The sequence below is a fragment of the Thunnus albacares genome, chromosome 18 (assembly GCF_914725855.1).
Source record: "Thunnus albacares chromosome 18, fThuAlb1.1, whole genome shotgun sequence".
Lineage (NCBI taxonomy): Eukaryota > Metazoa > Chordata > Actinopteri > Scombriformes > Scombridae > Thunnus > Thunnus albacares.
In genome coordinates, this window is record NC_058123.1 from 5,356,510 (window position 1) to 5,380,923 (window position 24,414).

Consider the following 24,414-nt stretch of genomic DNA (forward strand, 5'->3'; position numbering starts at 1 on the left):
TATCTTTTAGAATGAACACACATGTCGCACAATTCTTCTCTGGTAAATCATGCTTTATTCATCAAATGCTTCCTGCATTCTCTCCATCAGCCCTACTTATAGACCGTCATAGATGCTCAGCACACAAAACAAGATTACCGTCATATTTTTAGAGTGTTTTCAGTAATTTGATATACAATATGTACTCCAAGAGGATACAGAAATTGAAAAAAAAGATTATTCTTTACAAACAAATATATTTCTACAAATTTGGCTTATTATATAGCCCCAAAATTCAATAACAACTATTTAAAGCTCTACTTTAATGACATATTTTCGTAGTACATTCATGTTGGACAGTACAAATAGGAAAAGAAAGTAAAAAAGAAAAGAGTGAATGTGCATCCATGACATTAGTATATATTAACTAATCAACAATCAATTTTAGGGTATTTTTATTCCTTTGTATCAGAGATTTTGCAGGGAAATGTTGTTCATTCATCCATTTGTAACTTTGAGGCTCAGTATTTACATACATGAACAAAAATGTATCAAATCAAATCAAATTATTCACCACGAAATCTATTTTTTATGGATGCAGCATTATTACGCCCTCAGATTTAAACTAGACCCCGACTACACACTGCTTTTTGTAAGACGTCAAAAGCCAAAAAGGTTGGAAACCACTGGTTTCATCTTTAGCAATGTGTTGTATTTTAAAAGCTTGTTATATTATCCATTGTGTCAAATCTTCATCTGAAAAGTAACTAAAGCTGCCAAATAAATGTAGTGGAGTGGAAGTATTAAGTAGCATCAGATGGAAATACTCAAGTAAAGTACAAGTACCTTAAAATTGTATTTAAGCACATCTTTATATCATTTTCTCAGTCACTGTATATGAAGTTTTTAATGGTACTAATATAATTTTTGTGCTGTATCAAATGCTTTACTGACTGTTTAGATATAGTGTGGTACTTGTTGTCATTGTTGTTATTTATTGTGGATTTTTTGTTTGTTTTTGTAGTTTTCTTGTTTATTGTTATTGTTTGTTCCCTTTTGCCTTGGCTTTTAATGACACAACTGTTTTGCATTATGATGTAATGTTTACCTGTGTGGACCCCAGGAAGAGTACTTGCTAACTTGGTGGTGGCTAATGGGGATCAAAATCAATAAATAAATTAACAAATAAATACAAAGTACTTGAATAAATGTACTTTCCACCACTGATGTATATGCACACAGTAGTTATATTATGAAAGAGGCAAACTTGAAGGAAGAAAGCAGGGGAAGAGGACGCCGAAGAAGAAAAATTCGTCATCGTCACTTCCTACCCAGACCTCGCGGGGGGGTCACGTGACGCTGTATTAGCTCGCTGACTCTGCTATGTTTGTCGTTTGTGTTAACGGTTTAGAAATGTTAAATTTCTCGCTTTCGACGGTGTATTGTCGGTGCGGGTTGCCCTGCGGCAGGTCGGAGGCTCGTTTTAACGGACGCAGCGCGCGGAGTTCGACTGTTAAAACGGCCACTGTCGGGCCGCGCGTCACGTGACCGGCATGCGGCGGAGCGTTTGATAAAAAGATGGCGTGAGCGCGGCGGAGCGGAGAGGACAACAAACCCCCAGAGCTGCTGAGTGCGACCCGGAGCGGCCGTTAAACTGTCAAGTAAGTTCACCTCCTGCTTGATAACTGTTTGTTTTAACCTTATCTCAATGCATCAACTCATTTAAAAAACACGCAGCTGTCGTCGTGTGTCACCACCTGAGGGAAATATGAAGTTTTCGGTTCCGTTTAACGCTTCTCGTTGCTAACGTGAGCTAGCAACGGCAATGACACAGTGCGCGAGAGCACCGACAACAACATCACAACAATGCGAGGCGGTAATCTGCTAACTGAGCTGCCGCGGACACAGTGTGTGGACTCCCAATGTGGTGTTTATTTACTGGATGTTATTGCATGTGGAAAGCTAATTTATCGTTAACTTGTTGTTATCGATTTCACGCAGCTAGCCTGGAAATACTCACGCGATTTAACGTCAACGCACCGCCCGCTAACATCCAACGCAAAGTTAATAAGACAACAACAACCAAACGGCAGGTAATAAACACATAATTATATATCAGACATTTGGGTCGCAGATGTAAACGTCGGGTTTCTCTAAAAGATACGTAACTAACCGGCTGTGTCGCTTATAAACACTTACTGAAAGGTGTTTACAGATTCACTTCTAACCGTTTAGATGAATAAATTTTTCGCCTGCTGAATCATAATAAAGATTTTTAGCAATTTCCCCTAAGTTGCCCCCTTTCTCTTCTGTATCGAAACAGAAAGAGAGGTATGCTAACACATGAGAGGCACAAACTGGGGCTTCTTTTTTTCATATGTCAACGCACTGCTTGCTAACGTCCAAAGTTAATAGACACAACAACCAAACGTCAGCTAATAAAAGCATAATTTTTACCTCTGTGACCGAAATGTCAGAGGTGACCCGTCGGTTAATCTAAAAGATAAGTAACAGGTGTTGTGTCTGTTCCTCCATCAAATAATGCTTCCCGTAGCAGCACCTCCGCGGTTAGGGGGTTATGGTTATGATTAGCCGTACCAGAGATAACTGGTTGGGGTTAAGGTAAGCTTGGGGTCATGTTAAGCACCTCAGGAGACGACTGGTTGGGGTCAAGGATAAGGCTGGGTGCAGGTTAAGGTAAGGGGAAACGCATATCGGAAGGGGAGCAGATTTCGACACAACACCGGTGTCATGTCCCAACTGGTTTTCAAGCTAGCTGGCTCCCGTACACGTTGTGTTCACCTAACAGCAGAAGCTGTGGTCTGTCTCTTTCATATTTACCGCAATAGATATGAGATGCGACTTGAAAATCCCCAGTAATATAAACTAAACCACAACTCCTGCTGTGAGGTTGAACGCAGCGAGTGAGTGTGAACCAGGTGGGTAGAAAAGTATTTGGGACCTAACACCGGCAATGTGGTTTTAAGAAAAACACGTACTGCTGACAGTCTTTCCTGAATCACCAAAGACTCTTCTAACTTCTCTTCTAAAATATTTAGCCTGCTGACTCATAAGAAAGATTTTTAACCATTTTTCCCACGTTGCCCCCCTCTCTTTTCTGTGTCGAAACAGAAAGAACAAGGCGGAAGTTAAGGGGCACATAAATATTGATATTTAGCAGCTAATTCTCTGTTTTTGCACCACTTACACTTGTGAAAAAGTGTTAGACATCGTAGCAAAAAGCCTTAACACTGTTTAAATCCACTGTCAGATTTGTGAAACACATTTTTGCTATTGAAAACAAAAAAAGGGCGATTTCACTACTTTTTTTTCTCCATCCACACCACATTAGACAAGATCCAGATAAAAAACCACTATATTTAGACTAGTCAAATCTGGACTAGATTAACAAGGAGACTCCAAAGACTTATTAAGTTTCAGATTTGTGAAATCTTTTATTCTATTCTTGAAAACTGGGGGAAAAGGGCGATTTCACTGCATTTTTGGAAATAGAAAAAAGCAGTGAAATAGGTTCCACAAGGTTTCACAAATCTGAAACCGTTTTAATGAGTCTCTGGAGTCCCCTTGTTAAACTAGACCAGATTTTACAAGTCTAAATATAGTGTTTTTTGATCTGGGCCTGGTCTAATGTGGTCTGAATTGAGGGGGGGAGCGGTGAAATCGCCCTTTTTTCTGTTTTCATAAGCAAAATGAAGGTTTCACAAATCTGAAAGTGGATTAAAACTGCGTTAAAGCTTTTTTTTCTACGATGTCTAACACTTTCTCACAAATGTAAGTGGTGGAAAAAAACGGAGAATCAGCTGTTAAATATCACAATTTATGTTCCCCTTAACTTTCCCCTTAATTCTGAATCGGAAGCTAACTTCAGCAGAGAGAGAGAGAGAGAGAGAGGTTTATCTGAATGTATGCTGAAAAAAACATGAGGCACAATCTGGAGCTTTTTAAATGTCATGTAATGTTTAGACACAACAACCAAACTTAATGTAATAAAAGCATAATTGTACCATGTGCGAAGTGGCGACACCGGAGAGAAAATAAGACATTAGCGAGAAAGTCACCGGAGTTACCGTTAACAGTATTAACGGCTGTGATGTTTCTTTCTGAAATTTGCTTATTTGTTTGATATTATGATTATTATGATTATTATTATTATTACGGCATGATTGACTTTAATTGGATTTATTAGCTCACTCTTCACTGCCATGTCACTGTCCTTTTTAATGTGAGTGTCTTTGAGTTGTGCTTTCGGTTAGTGAGCCAACAAGCTAACGTTGCTAAGCTGTGTCACCCTGATCCAAACAGGCCGGTTTAGCCGCTATGACAGCGTGTCAGTGAAGGAAACGGAGCTATAAATGAGCGAGGTTGAACATTTAAAATGTGTGGGGTTTTTTGTACATTAAATGCGCGGCTCTTTCATCCACTGTTTGCTGTATGTTTTGAATAATGATTAACCTCGCTGTGCTAACGAGGACTGTTGAGGGGGGAAGCTACGTTGAGTCAGAGACACCAGGAAGTTAAAGCGGCGCATTGCAAACACGTGTCTTGTTTTGGGTCACTTTGTAACGAGTCTCGGATCCGTCCTGGTGTGTAAACGGTTGCTGTGATCAATGAATATCTCTGATACTTGTATCTTCTTCCTTATATTTCGGAGGGAATACGTGTATCTGGAGTCGGTGTTCCTATTTTAGTGTTTCGTTTTTACTTTTTTCGTCATGCGCTTTTTAGAGGAGATGCGGCGAGGTGAAAAAATTAAATAGAATATTTTACTTGCATTAGTTTTAAATGACTAAGCACTTAAACTGCGCGTTAAGCTTAAACACCGGGTGTTTGGTCTTTTTATATCGGATCTAAAACGCATTACTGATTTATTTATTTTTAATTGTAAAGTGGACTTTTAATTGACCTTTGCGTTGCTTGTTTCATCACACACGTGTGCTATACATGTGGGTCTATGAAGGGTCAGAAACAGGTTTAATGCCAAGTAGGGTTGGTGTTGTGGTGCATAACAGTCAAAAAATAAAAGGTAAAAAGAAAAATAGAAAAAAAGAGAAGGCATTGTTGCATCTTTTCACTTACATCTACTGCAGCTTAGATTAAATAGTTGTAATTTATTATGATTTGTATGCTTGTGGTTGTTGCTACTTCTGCTTCAACCGATTTCTCAGGCAGATTTGTCTTTTTGACAATATTTAAGAGCTCAAAAGAAAGAACTGAACAAAAAGTAACGTCATGCAGGGACAAGCAGGCAGTATAATAGGACCTCAAAGTCAAACCTTGAACTCCAAACTCTTTTATGATGTTGTGAAGAGTTAAATGTTTAAATGAAAGTAAAATCAAGCTCTTGATGTGTAGATGCTTGTTTAACTTCACAACTTGATGTCTGTGTTAACATTTTCCCTCTTTTTCATGTCAGAGAAATGGATCTGGTCATGTCTTTTTACAAACAGGGTGCTTTTAAATTATTAGATTAGTAGAATCTCCTACATTCACAACTTTTTTCTCAAAATACGACTTATTGCTGCAGTATTTTAGGGTTGTAACTATTATTTTTGTTATTCACAATTATCTGCCAAATACTTTGATTTTGTTTGGTCTAAACAATGTCAGAAAAATGCAGATCACAGTTTCCTAAAGCTCCATATGATGTCTCCGTCTTCAAATTGCACGTCGTGAATGAGATTCAGTTTACTCTCGTATCAGACAAACTAAGGCAGGAAATGTTTTTACTTGGAGAAATATATTAACAGCCGCTTATCAGAGTTGTTGCAGATGGATTCTCTGTTGCGTAACTAACTGTTTCACGCCCAAATATTTTTATTACTGTTTTATCACTGTTGGGATGATATTTTTATTTATAAACCAATATCGTCAGCATGAAATATGTTAACATGAGTTTGTCTTGGTTTGTCTTTGCAGATGGATCCTGGACAGGATTTACTTCTCACTGCTCTTAGTGAGAGCGGCATTTGCCCAAATGATATCGGTCTATTTGATGTTGATTCTCAGGATGTTGCGCAGCCCTCTACAACCCAGCAAGTAAGATGATCTTTTGTTTTTCTGCTTAAATGGGAGCAGAAGTTATTTTGAATTTTCATAACTATATGTTAATGTTCTTATTTCTGGTTGTCCCTCAGTCTATCTCCATCAGTGCCCTGGATGCTGGTTTGGGGACAGAGTCAGTGGACGCTGTTCGAACTGAGCCTCCAGCTCCGGTCCCTATAGTTACTATCAGGGTGAGATTTGGAACATTCAGTTCCCTAAATTAATTATTCAAGACACAATGTTACGATGCAGCGGATGTTTGTTTTCTGTATTAAAATCATGTTGTTGTTTTTTCTGTCTCCAACAGCACAAACCTCAGCCATCAACCACCACATTTGTCTTAAATCAGCTGAATCAGTTGCCGTCATTAGGAGCTACCGTGACCAAACAGTCAGTTACAAACCCAATCAAACACACCATAACCGTCACCAAGGTGGTCCATGTTGCTAACGCAGCCCTGCGAGGTTCACCGACCCCCTCGACTACAAGTATCCCTCCTTCAGTGTCCACAGTTGTGCCTTCTAACAGAGAGGTGAGTTTGTAGCATTACAGTAGAATCGCAGTAGTTAGCATCTGTTTCTCTGGAAGATAAATACCCGTCGATGTTTGAGAAGCACAGAAGTTTATTTGACAACATTTGAGACTGTTGTGAAGATATTTAAAGAATCCTTGAATTCCTGCCCAGGTAGCCACTAGCTGCTATCTTTGTTTGGATTAGGAATCTTGGAAAACGGATTAAAATTGTCTCTATCATGCAGTAGACTAAAATGTAACGTTGGTGCATGAGAGGCACAAACTGGTCACAGAGAAAAGGTTTCTTTTTTAAAATCCTGATTATACGTTTGCTTTTCCTCACAGATTCAGTTGAAAGACCTCCTTAGGACGGGCAATGTGAGGAGCACTGGCCTAAAGGGCAACAGTCTGATGGAGCTCATGAAGCTAAAGCCTCCACCTGACATTACTACACCGGTAGCAACGGCAACAGCCACCGGTCAGGGTGAGTTATTTAAACATGCAGCGAGGTTGTGTGTGTCAACAGTTTTGTACATGCTGTACTCCCTCAAACGAAGTCATATCAATAATTTGTGATGTATAGTTTTGATCATCCCCATCTAGAGAGGCGTATAAGACATTTAAAGAAGTTATCAGAGCCGTACACTTAATGAGCTTAAAGCTGTAGTGTTGGGTGTTGAACTCTCAGTAGGTTTGGCACTCCTGGTGGTTCTTTTAGAGTCTCTTCATTCATATTGTGCAGGTTTAAATCTTAGCAGAAGGCATTTGATATTTCCCATCTATGTTCAGCCACAGCTAATCAATTTCTCTGTTTATCCCTCAGTAAATGAGGCTGATAAAGAGGAAAAATCTTCTGCAAAATAAAATAAAAATAATGGCTGACAGTGTGTCAAATGAGACTATAAATTCATGTGTGACTGATTTTCAAAACCTGCTATAAAGTCCAGATCTTTCCGTTATAGTCCTGGAAACACTTTCCTGTCCACATTTCATCTGGATATTACTGATTTTAACAGATCAACCTTTGTTAAATTCTCATTTGTTGGAATGACAAACCCGAGGTTTAACAGGCCCCGTTAAAATTATAATATTTTGAAATCGATATTTGTGAGTTTTCTAACAGCTTTGAGTCTCTCAGTAACACATCTGGTCTCTGTTTGTTTGTGTTTCAGGTGAAATGAATAATGGAATCAAGAAGGAGGTTTTGGGTAAAGATGCTGCCAGAATCTGGATTAATGACGACATTAAAATGCACAACTTTTCACATGCTCTGGTAAGTATTATGATATTGATTTAAGAAAGATGTTGAACGCTGCTAAATGTGTCTGTATGTTAAAGGCCCCAGTGGAATATTGATATTTCTGGTTATGTTTAAAAGCTGCTTTATAAGCAGAAGAATATCTGGTAATAACTGCTCGTCTCTTTATGTGACTCTCTGTTTACAGAAACTACCAGGGATGAAGGAGGAGGAAGAGCCTGAGGAGGAGGAGGAAGAAGAGTTGGGTCACGCAGAGACTTATGCAGAGTACATGCCGATGAAACGTAAGTGTTGTGTTGGCAGAGTTTAAATCTCATAAAAAAATTAGTTTACAATTCTGGTATTATAGTGCAGAATGCTTCCCTAATCACATGACGCCGCGTTTTACGACAACAAACGTCTGAAAAACATCTCGTCAGAGTTTGATAAAAGGCAGCTTTGTTTGGTTCTTACATTTAAACACAAACGCCCTGGAAACCGCTCAGCAGGTTAACACCAAGTGTATATATAACAGCAAGCTTTTAATGTCAACAAACTAAAATACAAAGACTCAGACAGCACATAAATAAATAAATAAATGATAAATAAATAAATAAATCTGCCATTTGTCCTTTTTGGTTTTTCTTTCAAATGAGTTAGAAAGAAACCAGTATGATCCTCTGAGTCACGTCTCTCATGTCCTGGTAGAAACAGAGTGAACAGCTGAATCAGGTGCTTCTCAGTTCAGGACAGCAGAAGCTTCTGTTTTTCAGTTTCTCATGTCCTGTCAGACTTCCTCTTAGCGTTAATGTAATGTAAACATATATAAATGTGACTATTATTACACCCTTTATCTATTTTTACTGATTTACTTGTAAGCTGTGATGTCAGAGATTTTGTATTTTTAGTTTGTTAATATAAAAAAAACTAATAAATGAGTAGATATGATGTTACTAAAAAGAGTCTTTCCATGTGCTTCAAACACAAAAATAAAAAAATAATTGAAATTTGGGGAACGTTTTTGAAAATGTTGATTTTGATATGTGAAACTTGCGTAATGATATAATCAAATTAATCATAATTTGTGGGAATGAGGGATTACAATCAAAGTAAACAACAATTTCGATATTCTCTAGCTGTATACTGTAACTATAAATAAATATTCCTTTAATTCTTTACTAAACATCAGAGAAAATTCACAATTACAGAATAAATTCTTCTTTCTCGCAAAATACAGAACTTGTCAATGTCAGTAAATCTCCCAATCATATTGTTACAGGGATATCGTGCAGGATTTTTAAATGAATTTCCCTAATTTAAATGGTTACTAGTGCCTGTACTAATTCAACGTATGGAAAGATTAACACTGTTTATATGAGGTGTGAATAAGTATATACACCAACAAGATGAAAGAAACTAACAGTCTATTACACACAGATGTTAGATATAGAATTAAGATGATGTATGTTCTACTCAGGTCTAATAGAAATGTCCTGCATTGAGTAATGACGACTGTATCGTTCTTTATCAGTGAAACTCAATCAAATCAAACTAAGTACAGCTGTGATATTGTTTGTGGATCCACTGACCGGTCGGTTTGTCAACACAGTAAAGGTCGGCCTGCGGCATCCTGATCCAGTGGTGGAGACCAGTTCCCTGTCCAGCGTCAACCCTCCAGATGTTTGGTACAGACTGTCCATCCCAGAAGAAGTCATCGATCGCGGCTCCCTGTCTGCTCTGCAGCTGGAAGCCATCACATACGCCGCTCAGGTAAACACTCGCGGTGTCTTTTTCATGTGTGACTGCTCCGACTCACTCTGTGGGTCTTTATTACTTGGAAAGGCAAATCTGTGCACTTTTAATTGTGTGTTTCTTGTCTCGATGCATCACAGCAACATGAGACATTCCTCCCCAGCGGTGATCGAGCTGCGTATTTGATCGGTGATGGAGCTGGTGTGGGGAAAGGCCGGACGATCGCAGGGGTCATCTATGAGAATTATCTTTTAGGCAGGAAGAGATCACTTTGGTAAATACTCCAAATCTATTCAGTTGTGTTTAACACTGGAGATTACAAACTATGAATGTTATACCTACAACATATTACCTCTAACTATATACATTCCCCTCCTCTGTTCAGGTTTAGTGTCTCCAATGACTTGAAGTATGATGCTGAAAGGGATTTAAGGGATATAGGAGCCAAGAACATCCAGGTTCATTCACTGAACAAGGTAAGATTACTTCTATCATACATAAATGAAAATAGTGAGTGTTAACCTGCTTTGTAACTGCGAAGTGTGACTCAATTTTTCACTTTTTATTTTTTTATTTTTTTTTATTGTCAGTTCAAATATGGCAAAATCTCCTCAAAACACAATGGGAGCGTGAAGAAAGGTGTGATCTTCGCCACTTACTCCTCCTTGATAGGAGAGAGCCAATCAGGAGGGAAGTACAAGACCAGATTTCAACAGCTTCTCCACTGGTGTGGCGAGGACTTTGACGGAGTTGTATCCTTCACATAGAAGCTTTTTTGATGAGACGATCAGTCAGTAAAACAGACGTACTCAGGAAATTACTTCATATATTTTCACGTATGCTAAACTTAACTGCATTAAAGGTGATTTTAAATGAGATTCTTTTAGAAATGTTCATGCTTTTCCTTAACCGAATGACTTCAGATTGTATATGACGAATGTCATAAAGCCAAAAACGTATGTCCGATCGGATCATCCAAGCCTACAAAAACTGGGCTCGCAGTGTTGGAACTGCAGAACAAACTCCCCAAGGCTCGTGTTGTGTACGCCAGCGCTACAGGTTAGTAGACACAATCAAATGAAACCTGCTTCTTGAATGGATTCCTGGTGAATCCGACCCACTGCTGTACATTCTTAAAATATATTTTTTCCTGTCTAGGTGCGTCTGAACCCCGAAACATGGCTTATATGAACCGGTTGGGCATCTGGGGACATAAAACACCCTTCAGAGAGTTTGGCAACTTTATCCAAGCTGTTGAACGCAGGTAAGTTTCTCCGACAGGAAAGTTTATCAGAGGAGCAACAAATGTCCGCCGACCTAACATGTATGTTTTCATTTGTTTTTCAGAGGCGTCGGCGCCATGGAGATTGTTGCTATGGACATGAAACTGAGGGGGATGTACATTGCGAGGCAGTTGAGTTTTACAGGTGTCACTTTCAAGATTGAGGAAGTTCCTCTGACGCAGAAATACATTTACATGTATAACAAATCCGTGAGGCTGGTAAGCACATTAAATAAGTTTGTAGAAATGCATTTTAAAAACACACGACTGCGTTCCTTTTGTTTTTTTTTTTTGCTTGCTGTTAATGAATATATGTCATCATGCGTCTTTCAGTGGGTGAGTGCACGTGAGAAATTCCAGCAGGCTGCGAACCTGATGGATGCAGAGCAACGCATGAAGAAGTCCATGTGGGGCCAGTTCTGGTCCGCTCACCAGAGGTTCTTCAAATACCTTTGCATCGCATCCAAAGTCCGCAGGGTGGTCCAGCTGGCCAGAGAGGAGGTCCAGAATGGAAAGGTGAGACAACTCTTGAAATATGACTGACTGCATAATGACTTTATAATGAACGTCATGTACTTGCCACTCTGCGGTCTGATCTGTGAATACAGTTCTGCCGTGTTTGCGTTAGTGGGGAGATCGCATTAAACCGCATGCTCCCAGTATCTCTCTGATCTGTCGTATGCTGCAGGGCAAGTATACATTACTCAACATGACAGGAAGTGTGGTGGTGGGACGGGGGGGCGGGGAGGGGCGGGGGGGGGGGGCAGGAGGTCACATCGATGTAAATCTAACATGTGAAAGACAGCAGAGTAAAATGTGAAAGAAAACGCTTCTTAAAAATAGGTCAGGATGGTGGAAACCCAGTGCTGGTGAGGAATAGCAAACACATTCATATAACCTACTTCTGGCAAAACGCTGACAAAGTGCTTTTACTTTAAAAAAAAAAAAAAAAAAAAAAAAAAAGCACATGGTGCAGTTTGCTCTGTGGAACCGGACTCATAGATGATGAGAAAAATGTAACAAATATTTACAACCACCTGAAACAAAACAACGATGAAGCTGGAGCGCTCCTGTTGCCTGCTGGTTAACACTCATCATGTCACATTAGCACAAGTTCGATTCCAGCAGCAGAACTTTTGTTGCATGTCATACCTCATGTCTCTCTCCCCTAGTGTCCTGTCATCTCTTGACTCTCACTATCTAATAAAGGCACAAATGCCTGAAAATAAATATTTAAAAAAACAATGATGAAGCAGTCAGCACCAGGAAAATCTCTATCGTCCGACTACTCAAACATGCATATAAGGAGCTTAAAGAATGCTGCAGAGACTTTGAATTATCACCAAAGACAACTAAAGACATGACTCTTGTCAACACTGAAACAAATGCTAAACAAAAAGCTCCTCAGTGCCCTCCTAGAGCTCTTCTTCATGTTGTGATCAGCGACATCCTCTGTGCATGAAATACTGACAAGCTGTTTCCTCTGCAGTGTGTGGTGATCGGTCTTCAGTCCACCGGAGAAGCAAGAACACTGGAGGCCTTGGAGGAAGGAGGAGGAGAACTCAATGACTTCGTGTCAACTGCAAAGTACGGACTCACTTAAACCACAGCTAAAAGAAAAAAAAAAAAAAAAAAAAGATGATTCTTTTCACACAGTTGTAACGGAACGACGCATGCAGGAGCTGTAATGAAGTGTTTCTGTTGCAGAGGTGTGCTGCAGTCCCTGATTGAGAAGCATTTCCCAGCTCCTGACCGACAGAAGCTTTACAGCCTGCTAGGTATTGACCTCTCAGCGAAGAAGACCCCTTCCCCCAGCGAGACCCCAGCAGAACCTGAACAGAAGGGCAAGAAAAGGAAAGGTAACGGAAATTATAAGCTAATAGCAAATAGAAAGACAAGTTGACTTTACCTTTTAAGAAATGCCTTTTGCCTTGATTCTCGTTTAATCTCTTCATCGTGGTCTCTCCAGGTTCGGAGGTCAAAAAGAAGCCCAAAAAGAAGCCTCGCAAGCACGGCGGTCTGTCGGGAACCAGCTCGGAGGACAGCCAGTCGGAGGAGTCGGACAGAGAGTCCGGTAAAGACAGCGACGACAGCTTCAAATCTGTCAGCTCGGCGGATGAAGACGACGATTTCAACCCATTCAGAGACGAGTCTGATGACGACGAGGAAGATGGTGAGAATCCAGTTTTCAGGTCGTGGATGTTAAACGAAGACATTTTATAGCTTATGATCACAGCAAACCTTTCTGCCTTCCTCCGTTTAGATCCGTGGCTCATCAGAAAGGAACCAAAGAAAGGGAAAGAGAAGAAGAAGAAGAAAAAGCGAAGGAAGAGTATCGATCCAGACTCCATTCAAAGTGCCTTGTTAGCCTCAGGGCTGGGCTCCACCAGGCCTGCTTTCACTGCCCCCGTCAACCCTCCCAGTGCGCCTGCCGCAGGTAAACATGTTAGCGCAAGGTAAAATTTGATTAAAGCCATTTTGATTCGGCCTTCTGAGGGTTAATGAATGTATTGTTTTTTTTTTTGCTTCTTCATAAGTTAAGGCAGAGAGTCAGGATAGCTGCCTAACAAGTCAGGACGCAGTGGAACATGCCCAGAAAATGAAGAAAGATCTGCTGGAAAAACTGGAGGAGCTAGCCGAGGATCTACCTCCCAACACTCTGGATGAGCTAATAGATGAACTGGGAGGACCTGACAATGTAGCCGAGGTACAAACATCTGTGGTCACTTCTTTTTTTCTCTTTTTAAATATGCCTCTGTGACAACCGTGGCCGGACGCATCATGTTTTCACTTTGTCTGTCTCATGAACGCGAATCTCAGAAACACCTTGAGGGAATCTCTTGAAATTTGGCACAAATGTCCACTTGGACTCAAGGATGAACTGATTAGAATTAGGTGGTTAAAGGTCACTGACCTCACAAAACACGTTTTTGTCCATAACTCAAGAATTTAAACGCTAATTATGACAAAGTTTCACAGTCTCTAAGTGAAGACGACGTATTTCTCACTGGAATCAAACATGTCAATATAGTGATTTTAAAGAAAACAAACAAAAAAAAAACAACCTTAATACCTTTTTTATTAAATTCCTTCAAAGTCTTCACTACAAATATTATGAGTGGACAGATGTGGATATTAACTGCAGCTTGAGTGGTTGGCTGAGACGTACATTTTTTTGTTTTTTTAATAACTTCTCTCACTTTTCCGTCTCTTTTCAGATGACGGGCCGTAAAGGTCGTGTGGTCAGTAATGACGACGGCAGCATCACCTATGAATCTCGCTCTGAGCTGGATGTCCCGGTGGAAATCCTCAACCTCACAGAGAAACAAAGATTCATGGATGGAGAGAAGGTAAAAAAGCAAACTTTAAAGAGGACAGATGGTTTTACCAGTCATGTAACTGATTATTAGAGGTTTGGTGCTGTAATTACTTGGTGGATGTTCAGACAGAATATTTATTATTCTGTATATATGTATTAATAAATACTGAAAGATTTACTGACTCATCCACTGATTCTGACCAGCTGCACTAATTTCAATGACGTCCCACTGTTATACCGCAGATTATTAACCTCCTATAACAAGCCACCAGCCAGCAGAGACTGATTTAATTTCCTTATGGTTGAGCTAAAACTTTTTGGACACGACTGACAGACTTTTAATAAAGAAATAACAGCTGCTTATTCCATATTTTGTACGTGAAAACTTAATATCCGTCATCTGCCTCGTCAACCAGAACATCGCCATCATCTCGGAAGCCGCCAGCTCGGGTATATCCCTGCAGGCCGACCGCAGGGTGAAGAACCAGCGGCGGAGAGTCCACATGACGCTGGAGCTGCCGTGGAGCGCAGACAGAGCTATACAGCAGTTCGGTCAGTAGATGTTAACCCTCGGTAATACAAACATTTGATTAAATGTGGTTCAAAACATACCCAACTCTTCTTCTCTTGTTTCTCCGGACGCAGGGAGAACTCACAGGTCAAACCAGGTCACGGCTCCAGAATATGTCTTCCTCATATCGGAGCTCGCAGGAGAGCAAAGATTTGCATCCATTGTTGCCAAAAGACTTGAAAGCTTGGTGAGGATGAATTGAATTATGTATTTTTTTTTAAATTGTGGTGAAGTTTATCATTTCTACTAAACATTAACTGCATTTGTGTTAAATCTTTAACAGGGCGCTCTCACTCACGGAGACAGAAGAGCAACAGAAACTCGAGATCTCAGCAGGTTTAATTTTGACAACAAAGTAAGAACATCGAGTGTTTCCTTTCACATGTTTTTGTTTTTTTATCGTTGTAATTATTTGCCAGTGACTCACTTGCGGTAATCTTGTTCACAGTACGGCAGAAACGCTCTGGAAATTGTGATGAAATCAATCGTGAAGCTCGACGCTCCGCTGGTGTCGCCGCCCTCAAACTTTAAAGGGGATTTCTTCAAAGGTATGACTCATGTTATCAAAAACAACGCAAGAAACTTGTAGTCTCATGTTGCTACAATCCATTTTGTTTGCTGCACTTTTAGTTCATTCTATAGAAGTAATTATTGGCAAACTGTATTGATTTCTGAGTTTGAAACAAATCAGTGGTTCTCATGTGTCTCTGAGCGATAAAAGTGTTTTTTCTTCTTCTGCAGAAATCCAAAGTGGATTAATAGGTGTCGGCCTCATAAACGTGGAGGACAGATCTGGCACGCTGTCGCTGGACAAAGGTGATTTTTTTAAAGTGACATTGCAACTATTCTTGTTCAATTTGATGTATAACACATCAACAACGAGGTGGAGAATTCTCTAATTAATCTAACGCTCATACTTTGTTCCCTCTGCAGACTACAACAACATCGGGAAGTTCCTGAACCGTATTTTAGGGATGGAGGTCCAGCAGCAGAACGCCTTGTTCCAGTACTTTTCTGACACACTGGCAGCAGTCATTCAGGAAGCCAAGAAGAACGGCAGATATGACATGGGCATTCTCGGTAAGAGAGCCATTATTCCTCTGCCGAGCCCCGGGAGGAGCCCTGGAGAAGAAAATGACTAATTTGTGCTCTCCATTTAGTAATTTGTGCTCTCGACTTACTAATTTGTCATTTGTGCTCTCGATTTAAGGGAATTCAGCCTCATGCCGTTCTCTCGCCCTGTGTTACTCTCTTACCAGGGATCGCTTTGATTCAATAAGGTTTTATTTTGATATCAGGCTGAGATAACGTGGATGTACTTCAGGTTTTCTGTGTTTTTCTCTGAGATCCTTTAAACGTATTCAACAGGACGATCAACTTTTTCCGCCGTGGAAACTTTGATGCTACTGCGGATGTCATCCAGTTTATATTATACTACATGTTACTCACTCTTCATTCAACACGCATCAGCACATAAATTAACAGACGTTTCAGGGGAAATGTTTTCTTCATTGCTTTCTCCAAACATCCGGCTGACTGACTGCATCTGGTGCCTCCACAAGAGGAGAACAGGCAAAACAGATAAATCGAGAGCATTAATTAGTTGTTTTTTGTTTTGTTTTTTTTCTCTCCACGGCTCCTCCCCCGGGCTCCATATTCAACCATATTCACATTTAAAACTCAAGATTTTATTTTTTTCAACTATGGCAGAGTGAACTGATTTTCTTGCGCAACGTTTTTTATGATTTGAGTCATAAACATCTGTCTGCTCTGACATGTAAGCTTGGATTTCAGTGGTTCATTTTGATTTGACCTGAATTCTTTCTAACAGTCTAAATACACTAAACACAGACGTGGCGTGACACGTCTGCTGCAGCAGAGTGCGTCTGTTATAATCAACCGAAGCAGCTATACCAACCGCGGAAGCCGCGTGCACCCTCGCAGGCGTTGCACTGCTCATCTCTGTTTTTACACGGCTACTCGTCTATTTTTTGTTTTCTCTACGCGGCCCTCCGACAGGTTAAAACTACATAGAACCGTGCAATCTGTTTTTAAAATGATCCAAATAAACACCTTCGTTGTACCAGAGGCAATGCGATGCAACCTTCTGGGTTCTTTTTCATTGCACATTATAATAAATAAATCAAATCCTGTAGTTAAAACGATCTAGTTAATTCAGTACCACGCAGCCACCTGCAACAAAGACGCAGTTGGTGTAGCAGCACCTATGTGACACGTGGCGTCCTTGCCTGATGTATTTCAGCTGTAATATATATATGTCTCCCTGTTTCTTCTATCAGATCTGGGCTCCGGTGACGAGAAGGTGAAGAAGGTGGACTGCAGGAAATTCCTAACACCAGGCTACACCACATCTGGACACGTTGAACTCTTCACAGTACGTTCATATAGACGTTTACGTCGTTTAGATCTCTCTCCTCTTTATGATACGGCTCGATCGCAGTAACCTCACCTGACTTTGTATCCGTGTGTGTCTTTTTCTTACAGGTTAGTGTGGAGAGAGGAATGTCCTGGGAAGATGCCACGCATGCTTGGGCGGAACAGAACGGACCAGATGATGGCTTCTATGTACAGGTATGAGAGGGGAGATTAGCTCTGCCGACCAGAATCGCAAAATCACTGGGACCTTTGTTTCTTTTCTTTCTTACTCTCTCTCTCTCCATTGTTTTCTGTCATCTCTCCACATATCAATATCTAATAAAGGGCCTCAAAACAAACTGACTATATGAATTTGACACTTTTAAATCAAGAGTGCTTGTAGTTTTATTATAACAGGATCGCTTTTAGAGTTTATCTCCACCTTTTTATTGTACCAGAGTTTGCATTGTGATGATCCGTATTGGTACAAAAAATGTATCAAGATCATCCTGCTATGTACAGGAATGATCACAGACAAAGGTCAAAACATTATACAGCAAAACAAAATCCAGTGTGACTTCATCTAGCAACTTATTTTGTCTGAACAACTGTCCAAAAATCCAAATAAATTAAACTTTCTGTGATGTAAAACAAGAAAAAGCAGCAAAATCTCAACTTTGAGCACCTGAAACATCACATTTTCGACATTTTTGCTTTAAAAAAGGACCTTAAATGATTAATTAATCATCAAAATAGTTGCTGATCAATTTTCTTTGCATCAACTTATCAATTAACTGACTAATCGTGCAGCTCTGGTAGCAACAAACACATCCGCTAGCGTTGAGTGATTTCATATCTGAGCCAAGAATACTTTGCACAATTATGCAGATTTATGAATGAAAGGTTAATGGATCGAGCCTCGGCTAGTTGGCAGTTCTCGTCCCCAGAAATCCGACTGATGTATGATGATTGCAGCAGTTCAGTTCGTGTAACTGGTGATGGATTTCTCTTTCAGTAAAACGCGTGTTTCATTTTCAGATGAGGAACAACAAGAAAACAGCCATACTGGTCAAAGAGGTGAACACCAAGAAGAGGCTGTTCCTGGTGTACAGACCCAACACCGGCAGACAGCTCAAACTGGAGACGTACGCAGACATCAAGAAGAGGTTTAAAAAGGTAAAAACATTATTTTATCACAAAAAAGTGCCACGAGAAGGAGGCTGAATGCTTTCTGTGACGACTTCTGGTGTTTTTGGTTTGTTAGGTCTTGTCAGAAGACGCCAAGCAGCACTGGACGGACCAGTACAAGCTGTCAGCAAAGATCTGCTCTCATGCATTCTGGTACGTACATTAGAGATAAATAAACCAGTCTCAAGTAGGCTGAAGGACTGTTGGATTTGTTGACGATAACAAAAAAACGGCAGAATATCTCCGCCTCGTCCTTTTTTAAAAGCCTCACAGCTGACGTTGATCAGTCTAATTAAAACATCTCGGTTCATGAGCTCTTGTGTGTTTCTCCTCACAGGCGGGGTAACTGTAAGAAAGCGGCGGTGGGGCTACCGTGCGAGATCGGTCTCCGGTGTCGGACGTACTACGTCCTGTGCGGCTCGGTGCTCAGCGTGTGGAACGAGCTGGAGGAAGTGCTCACCCCCGTCAGCGGAACCAACGTAAAGGTGCAGATCGTCCGTCTCAGAACAGAAGACGGTCAGAGGATAGTTGGTAAGTTGAAGGACTAGTCGGGTGTTTTTCTGGGAAAAATGCTTATTTGCATCCCTCCATCATTTCTTATCCTTGGCAACACGTCGGGGCCCCGGTGTGTCGGTTAATCTTGGCCGCCGTCGTTCTTCACAGTTCTGCAGCAGGTCATTTTTGGTCTTCTTGGGTTTCTTTGGTTTGGAGTCCGTCTCCGTGCAACGTTTAGGGACGTGATCTGTAACCACTTAAACAGCACATAGACCAACATCTGCCTTATTTTAGTGATGTTCTTGCTTTTTGGGTTTTCAGTATAATTTCAAGGTTGTGATCTTGTCAGGCCAGAAACCAGAGGAAGCACTCCGGGGTTTTCCACCAGTCGTTACAATCCGCTGTCTCTGCTGATAGAGCTGCTGACATTCGCTGGTTTCAGCTCTTCAAATGTTGTGATTTAATGTTTTTCTTTGTCATACTGAATATTTTAGACTGTTGGCTGAACAAGACAAGACATCTTAAAATGTTTGCCTCTGATTCTGGGAAATTATAACGGCCACTTTGACTATTTTTATAGACAAATCTGACTATTATTCTCTCAATAAAGTTTTATGTCTGTAAAATGTCAGTAAATATGGACACATGGCCGCTGACATCTTTTTTTTTTGTTTGTTTGTTTTGTTATGTTTTTCTTAGCTTGGCATAAAGTCTCTAGAGACAGCTGGCCTGGATCTGTCCACAGTACCTCTAAAGCTCACTGACGTAACATGTTATAACTTGTTTGTTTAATCCATACAGTAAACAAAGTGAGAAAATAACTAGCTCTAGTTTTACGGGAGGTTTTGTACGGACCTCTCTCTTGTCCCCATGAGGCCGCCAGACAAGAAACTGCTGACTGTAGCTTCGTATTTACAGACCAGACATGAGAGTGACGTGCATCTTCACATCTGACTCTCAGCAAGAAAAGCAAATAAGCATGTTTCCCCCAAAATATCCTTTTTATCACGTCGTAGAAACGGCAGCCTCACAGCTCGTTCTCAACTCTCTCTCTCTCTCTCTCTCTCTCTTTCACAGGACTGATCATTCCAGCGAACTGCGTGTCTCCGTTAATTAACAAGCTCTCCACGTCGGACCAGAGCCAGCAGCTGGCTGTGCAGGAGCAACAGAAGAGGCAACAGCTGCACCCCCAAAGTTTCAGTCACGCACCCAACACATAGTCTGGGTGGGGGGGGGTGGGTGGGGGGGTTTTTCGGACCACTCTGCTTCACGGGCTTCGATCCCACGAGTTCACATCCCCCACACTAAAAAGGGATCTGGCTCCATCTCTATCTCTCTGCACACCGCAGACCTCCAGGACCGCTGTCCCTTGTTCTGCACCCTCACGCCCCCGCCCATCGTCTCCGAGGGTCAGAGGTCACACCAAGCTGTGACCGTTCTCACATGTAAAGCAGTGGTTGTACAGAGAAAAAGATTTCAGGGTTGTTGTTGTGTTTTTTTTTTTTTTTTTTGTTCTTTTAACCTTCGAGAGACTCGTGTTATCACCTAGAGAGATTTGACGGGTGATGTATCGTCCTCTGACATTCAGAGTGAAAGATTTGTGATATATTGATTAAGACGGAGTTGAGTTGAGAGTTGAAACGTAGATGTCGGCCTGTGGCGGTTTCACTTATCCACTATCCTCACCCGACGCTTTAAAGCTGTTTATTTTTTTCGTGCCCCGAGTCCGAACTATCTGACATGAAGCAAAGACCATAAATAAAAAAAAGAAAAAGGGCATTTAATGCTAAACTACAATCCAATAATTAATATATGATGAAGACCTTTTTATTCCTCAGACATTCAGTACATGTGCAGTGAAAGAATTTGATAACTACGGGAAACCAGGTGTGTGCTTTTTATTTTTTTCTCTTCTTCTTCTGTCGGTCTGTGTTCATCGTCGTCACTCATGAAACAAAGACCAAAATGTCATCATCATCATCATCAGAATCCACTTCTTCTGCATCTTAATCAGCTTGTTTCGCACATGAGTCTCATATTTTATCAAAGTTCCTTGGTTTGTTTTACTTCACACTTCATCATTTTGTTCCTCATCGTAACATTAACAAGCAGGAGTTTGTCTTATGTGCCTTTTTTTTGTATCAGTACACATAGTTACTGCAGTCAGGCACCTTCCCAACACACCAAACACGGTTTCACTGTCCGTTATCTGGTGACGAATCGCTTCTATTTATACTGCATGAAATTAAAGAATGTTTCACAAAGATAATATTTGAGGAAGTTAAGTTTGTGTCAACAACAAACCAGACTTTTTCTGGAGTGAACGAGCAACACGCTGTTTGACCCATGACAAGTGAAAGCTGTTTTTAGTTGAGCAGTCGTGTTCCCACGTTAAATTTGACTTCTTGTTGTCGCTGTTTAATGAAATCGATTTGCGAGCACTTTCTTATCGCAAAAAAAGGTGCCGGCGTCCAGTTCCATAAACGATCGTCACTCTCAAACATCAGATAAATTCGCAAGTCTTAAAAGTTCTCTCGTATATTCAAGCATGTGCCGCGAGTACGGCGTTCCTTTTTCAGATGTTATCTCATGTCGCAGCTTGCATGTCGCAGATTCGGTGAAACAGGCTCCACAGTTGTTAAAAAAAACGACTTTTCGGTATTTATTTCAGTTTTTTTTTCAGACTGGACTACATGTCTGTCACTGAAAGTAGAAGGAAATATGTTTAACATTATTAAGATGAAGCAGCCAAGGAATTCTGAGAAATGTGAAACTCGTGTCCTCAACAAAGACTCGCTGCTTCCTGATCTTCACACCGGTTTCAGAGTCTCAAACTCTGCTCTGTTTTTATGTTTTTATTTTTTTGTTTTTTTTTTTTTTTTTTTTTTTTTTTTTAATGAATTCTGCTCAGGGGTTAAACTCATACAAAGACCCTCTTTGGAAAAACAAAACAAAGAAAATCTCTTCTTTCTTTTTTTTTCTACTAGAGTATCTGAAATGCATGACCATAACTCAAATCCTCTTCCACCTCTCCTCAGTACTGTCCTGTGTTTGACTCACAGCACATGCTACGGACACATCTCCTCCTCCTCCTCTAATTCATCTGCTTTTCCGGAGCCGAGCTGTAATTAAAAAAAAATTAAAAAAAAAAAAAAAAAAAAAAGAATAGACGATCGCCTCTGTTAAATAGCTCTTCTGCCTCCTCCTCGGGTCCTGTCCTGCGTTTATAGATCTGCACTGGAAAAGGGGGGGACGAGCTAAAAGTCTGGATACATGAGCCGTTCCTATTGGCTGATAATAGAAGATGTTGGTGAGACGGTACGCTCAGACACATCTTTAAACCCTGTGGATTAGTTGTTATTATTAACTGTGTTTTTTCTCTCCTGTTCTTGATTGATTGCATTTAAAAAAAAAAAAAAACACATGAAATAAGAAGGAAGAAGTCTTTGTAACATACCCACATGTGCATTTTTTTGTACACTTTGTAAAAGGATTCAAACTGATTCAACGCAGCACATCTCAAAACTTGTTGGGACGATATTTCGGAGACTTTATTGAGAATATTAATAACGTCTGCTCTCTCTAAAATCGGAAATCACATCTTTCAACTCGACTGTCCACCATATATAAGCCAACAACTCATGTTTTTTTTTTTAAATTTTATTTTGTCTTTTCGAGATGTTTATGTACATGTGCTGCTGACTTTAAAGTGTCATATGGCAGATCGGCTCTTTCTGAAGTTGAAACACTTGAAGGACTCTTTTTTTTTTTTTTTTTTTTTTTTCTTTTCTTTAATCATTGCACGAGTTGCACTACTGACAAGAGTTGTACAAAAAAGATTCAACATTACCTGTACATGAATGAGTGCAATGCTCAATAAAGCTTGGTATACTTCTACCTCGTCCTGCTGTTATTACATACAAGATGCTTCATTTGCATAATCCCAGATATATAATCCCAGCAGCAAATATAGGAGCTTCAGAAGGTTTTAATTGAATGAAAACATTAAAGAATGGGAAATGAAACATCACTGCTACGTCTTGGTATATTTTAGGCTGTTTTGTTTTTGCTTTTCCTGTGATATCAATATGATTTATGGTTTATTTTAAAAGGTTTTGACTTGAAAAGAAAACTAAATTAATCCTGCACTCTGTCCATAACACGACGTTTCAATTCTCAGACCTTCATCAGATAAAATTAATTCATTCTTTGCTTTCCTTTATTTCCTTTATCCTACGTACCTGTCACTAAGACCTTACAGTCAGCAGGAACCTTTCTGAAATTATGACGCTAAACTATTTTAAAAGGTTGTCAAGCTCCTTTAGTAAATATATATATCTGAAACTAGAAGCTCACAGATTCCTTGAAAGATGTTTTAGAAATAGAAGCTCACTTTGTTGTTTAACTTGTTGAATTTTTAGGGTTTTCCAGCAGTGTGGGACGAAGTATTTTTATCTTTTACTTAAGTAAAAGTAGCAATATCACACTGAAAATACTCCATTACAAAATGTAAATGTATCATAAGCAAAATGTACTTAGAAGTATCAAAAGTAAAGATTCTACAGGGAAATGTCTTTTGTTATACTTTCACATTTTCAAGTATTATTACAGATGCATAAATGTTGAGTAGTATTTGACTTTTGTATCAAGATGAGATAAAACTCATTTAACTAATTCATGTGTGTGTTGGTCAGTAGTTTAATTATAACAATCATCAGCATATTGTTTGTAAAAAGTAACAAACAGCTGCCAAACAGATGTAGTGGATTAAAAAGTGCAATATTTTTCTCTGAGTTGTAGTGGAACAGTAGTGGTAATAGTAGTAGTAAAAGTATAAAATGATCAGTTAAGTACCTTAAAACTCACAGAGGAAACAAAAAACCTCAAAAATATTCAGTTTACAAGGATGTAAAACAGAAAAGCAGCAAAAATTCACATTAGATTAGTTGGATCTGGAAAATGTTTTGCATTTTTGCTTGAAAACATATTTAAATGATTATAAAACCAATAATTTTCTATTGAACGCAGATAAATCGACGAATCGTTTAAGCTCTGAACTTCACACAGATTTTTATCTTGTTTATGTAATAAATCTTTACCTCAACGCAACACTGACTCGTCTTTTATCTTCTGAGATTTTTACTTTCATTTTCCCGGGAATCATATGACTCATATTTACTGTGTGGACACATAAATGAAATAAACAGTTTGTGTCTGCCAACGTCTCCCCTTCACAGTTTGTTTGTCATTGTATTTTATGTTTTATAACAATTAGACTATCCTTTCTAAGTTGTACTTTTAAATTGTACCTTTTAACTTATTTTAATACTTTTTTGTCTTCGTTTCATTGATTTTTTTTGCTTTTATGCACATACTTATACACTATGTAAGCATTTGACAAAGTATTCTTTATTTTCTGAACTATTAGACCATCTTTTTAAAAAATTGTACCGTTAAATTTACCTGTTAACTTATTTTAATACCTTTTCTTTCATTTCATTGATTTATTTTGCTTTTACACACTAAATACTGTTTTTCTTGTCTTTTCTTTGTATTTTCTGAGCTGTTCAGACTATCTGCTTCTTTGTTGAGGCATCACTGGGGTCCCAGTCACAACACTAACAGCCAGGACTGGGCCA

The 24,414-nt window shown here is 39.7% G+C and overlaps 1 protein-coding gene across 3 annotated transcripts; it reads left to right on the forward strand.

The window, feature by feature from the left end:
* The first annotated feature begins 1,299 nt into the window (after window positions 1-1,299).
* On the forward strand, window positions 1,300-22,672 carry sbno1 (strawberry notch homolog 1 (Drosophila)). Of its 3 annotated transcripts, none has more exons than XM_044333464.1 (33): window positions 1,300-1,640; window positions 5,917-6,036; window positions 6,135-6,233; window positions 6,350-6,574; window positions 6,901-7,039; window positions 7,728-7,828; window positions 8,001-8,097; window positions 9,402-9,562; window positions 9,685-9,818; window positions 9,930-10,020; window positions 10,135-10,296; window positions 10,468-10,603; window positions 10,703-10,808; window positions 10,892-11,045; window positions 11,160-11,342; window positions 12,316-12,413; window positions 12,534-12,685; window positions 12,796-12,999; window positions 13,090-13,263; window positions 13,364-13,533; window positions 14,045-14,176; window positions 14,562-14,697; window positions 14,791-14,903; window positions 15,000-15,071; window positions 15,165-15,264; window positions 15,458-15,532; window positions 15,650-15,796; window positions 17,017-17,111; window positions 17,222-17,308; window positions 18,131-18,268; window positions 18,357-18,433; window positions 18,618-18,811; window positions 19,853-22,672. In XM_044333464.1, exons 2-33 carry the CDS (start codon window positions 5,917-5,919, stop codon window positions 19,993-19,995), a joined length of 4,215 nt encoding a protein of 1,404 aa, XP_044189399.1. In that variant the 5' UTR covers window positions 1,300-1,640; the 3' UTR covers window positions 19,996-22,672. The 3 variants fall into 3 exon arrangements, with proteins under 3 accessions (XP_044189399.1, XP_044189398.1, XP_044189400.1); XM_044333463.1 differs by lacking the exon at window positions 1,300-1,640 and adding an exon at window positions 1,915-2,072; XM_044333465.1 differs by lacking the exon at window positions 1,300-1,640 and adding an exon at window positions 4,516-4,583.
* Window positions 22,673-24,414: the final 1,742 nt, after the last annotated feature.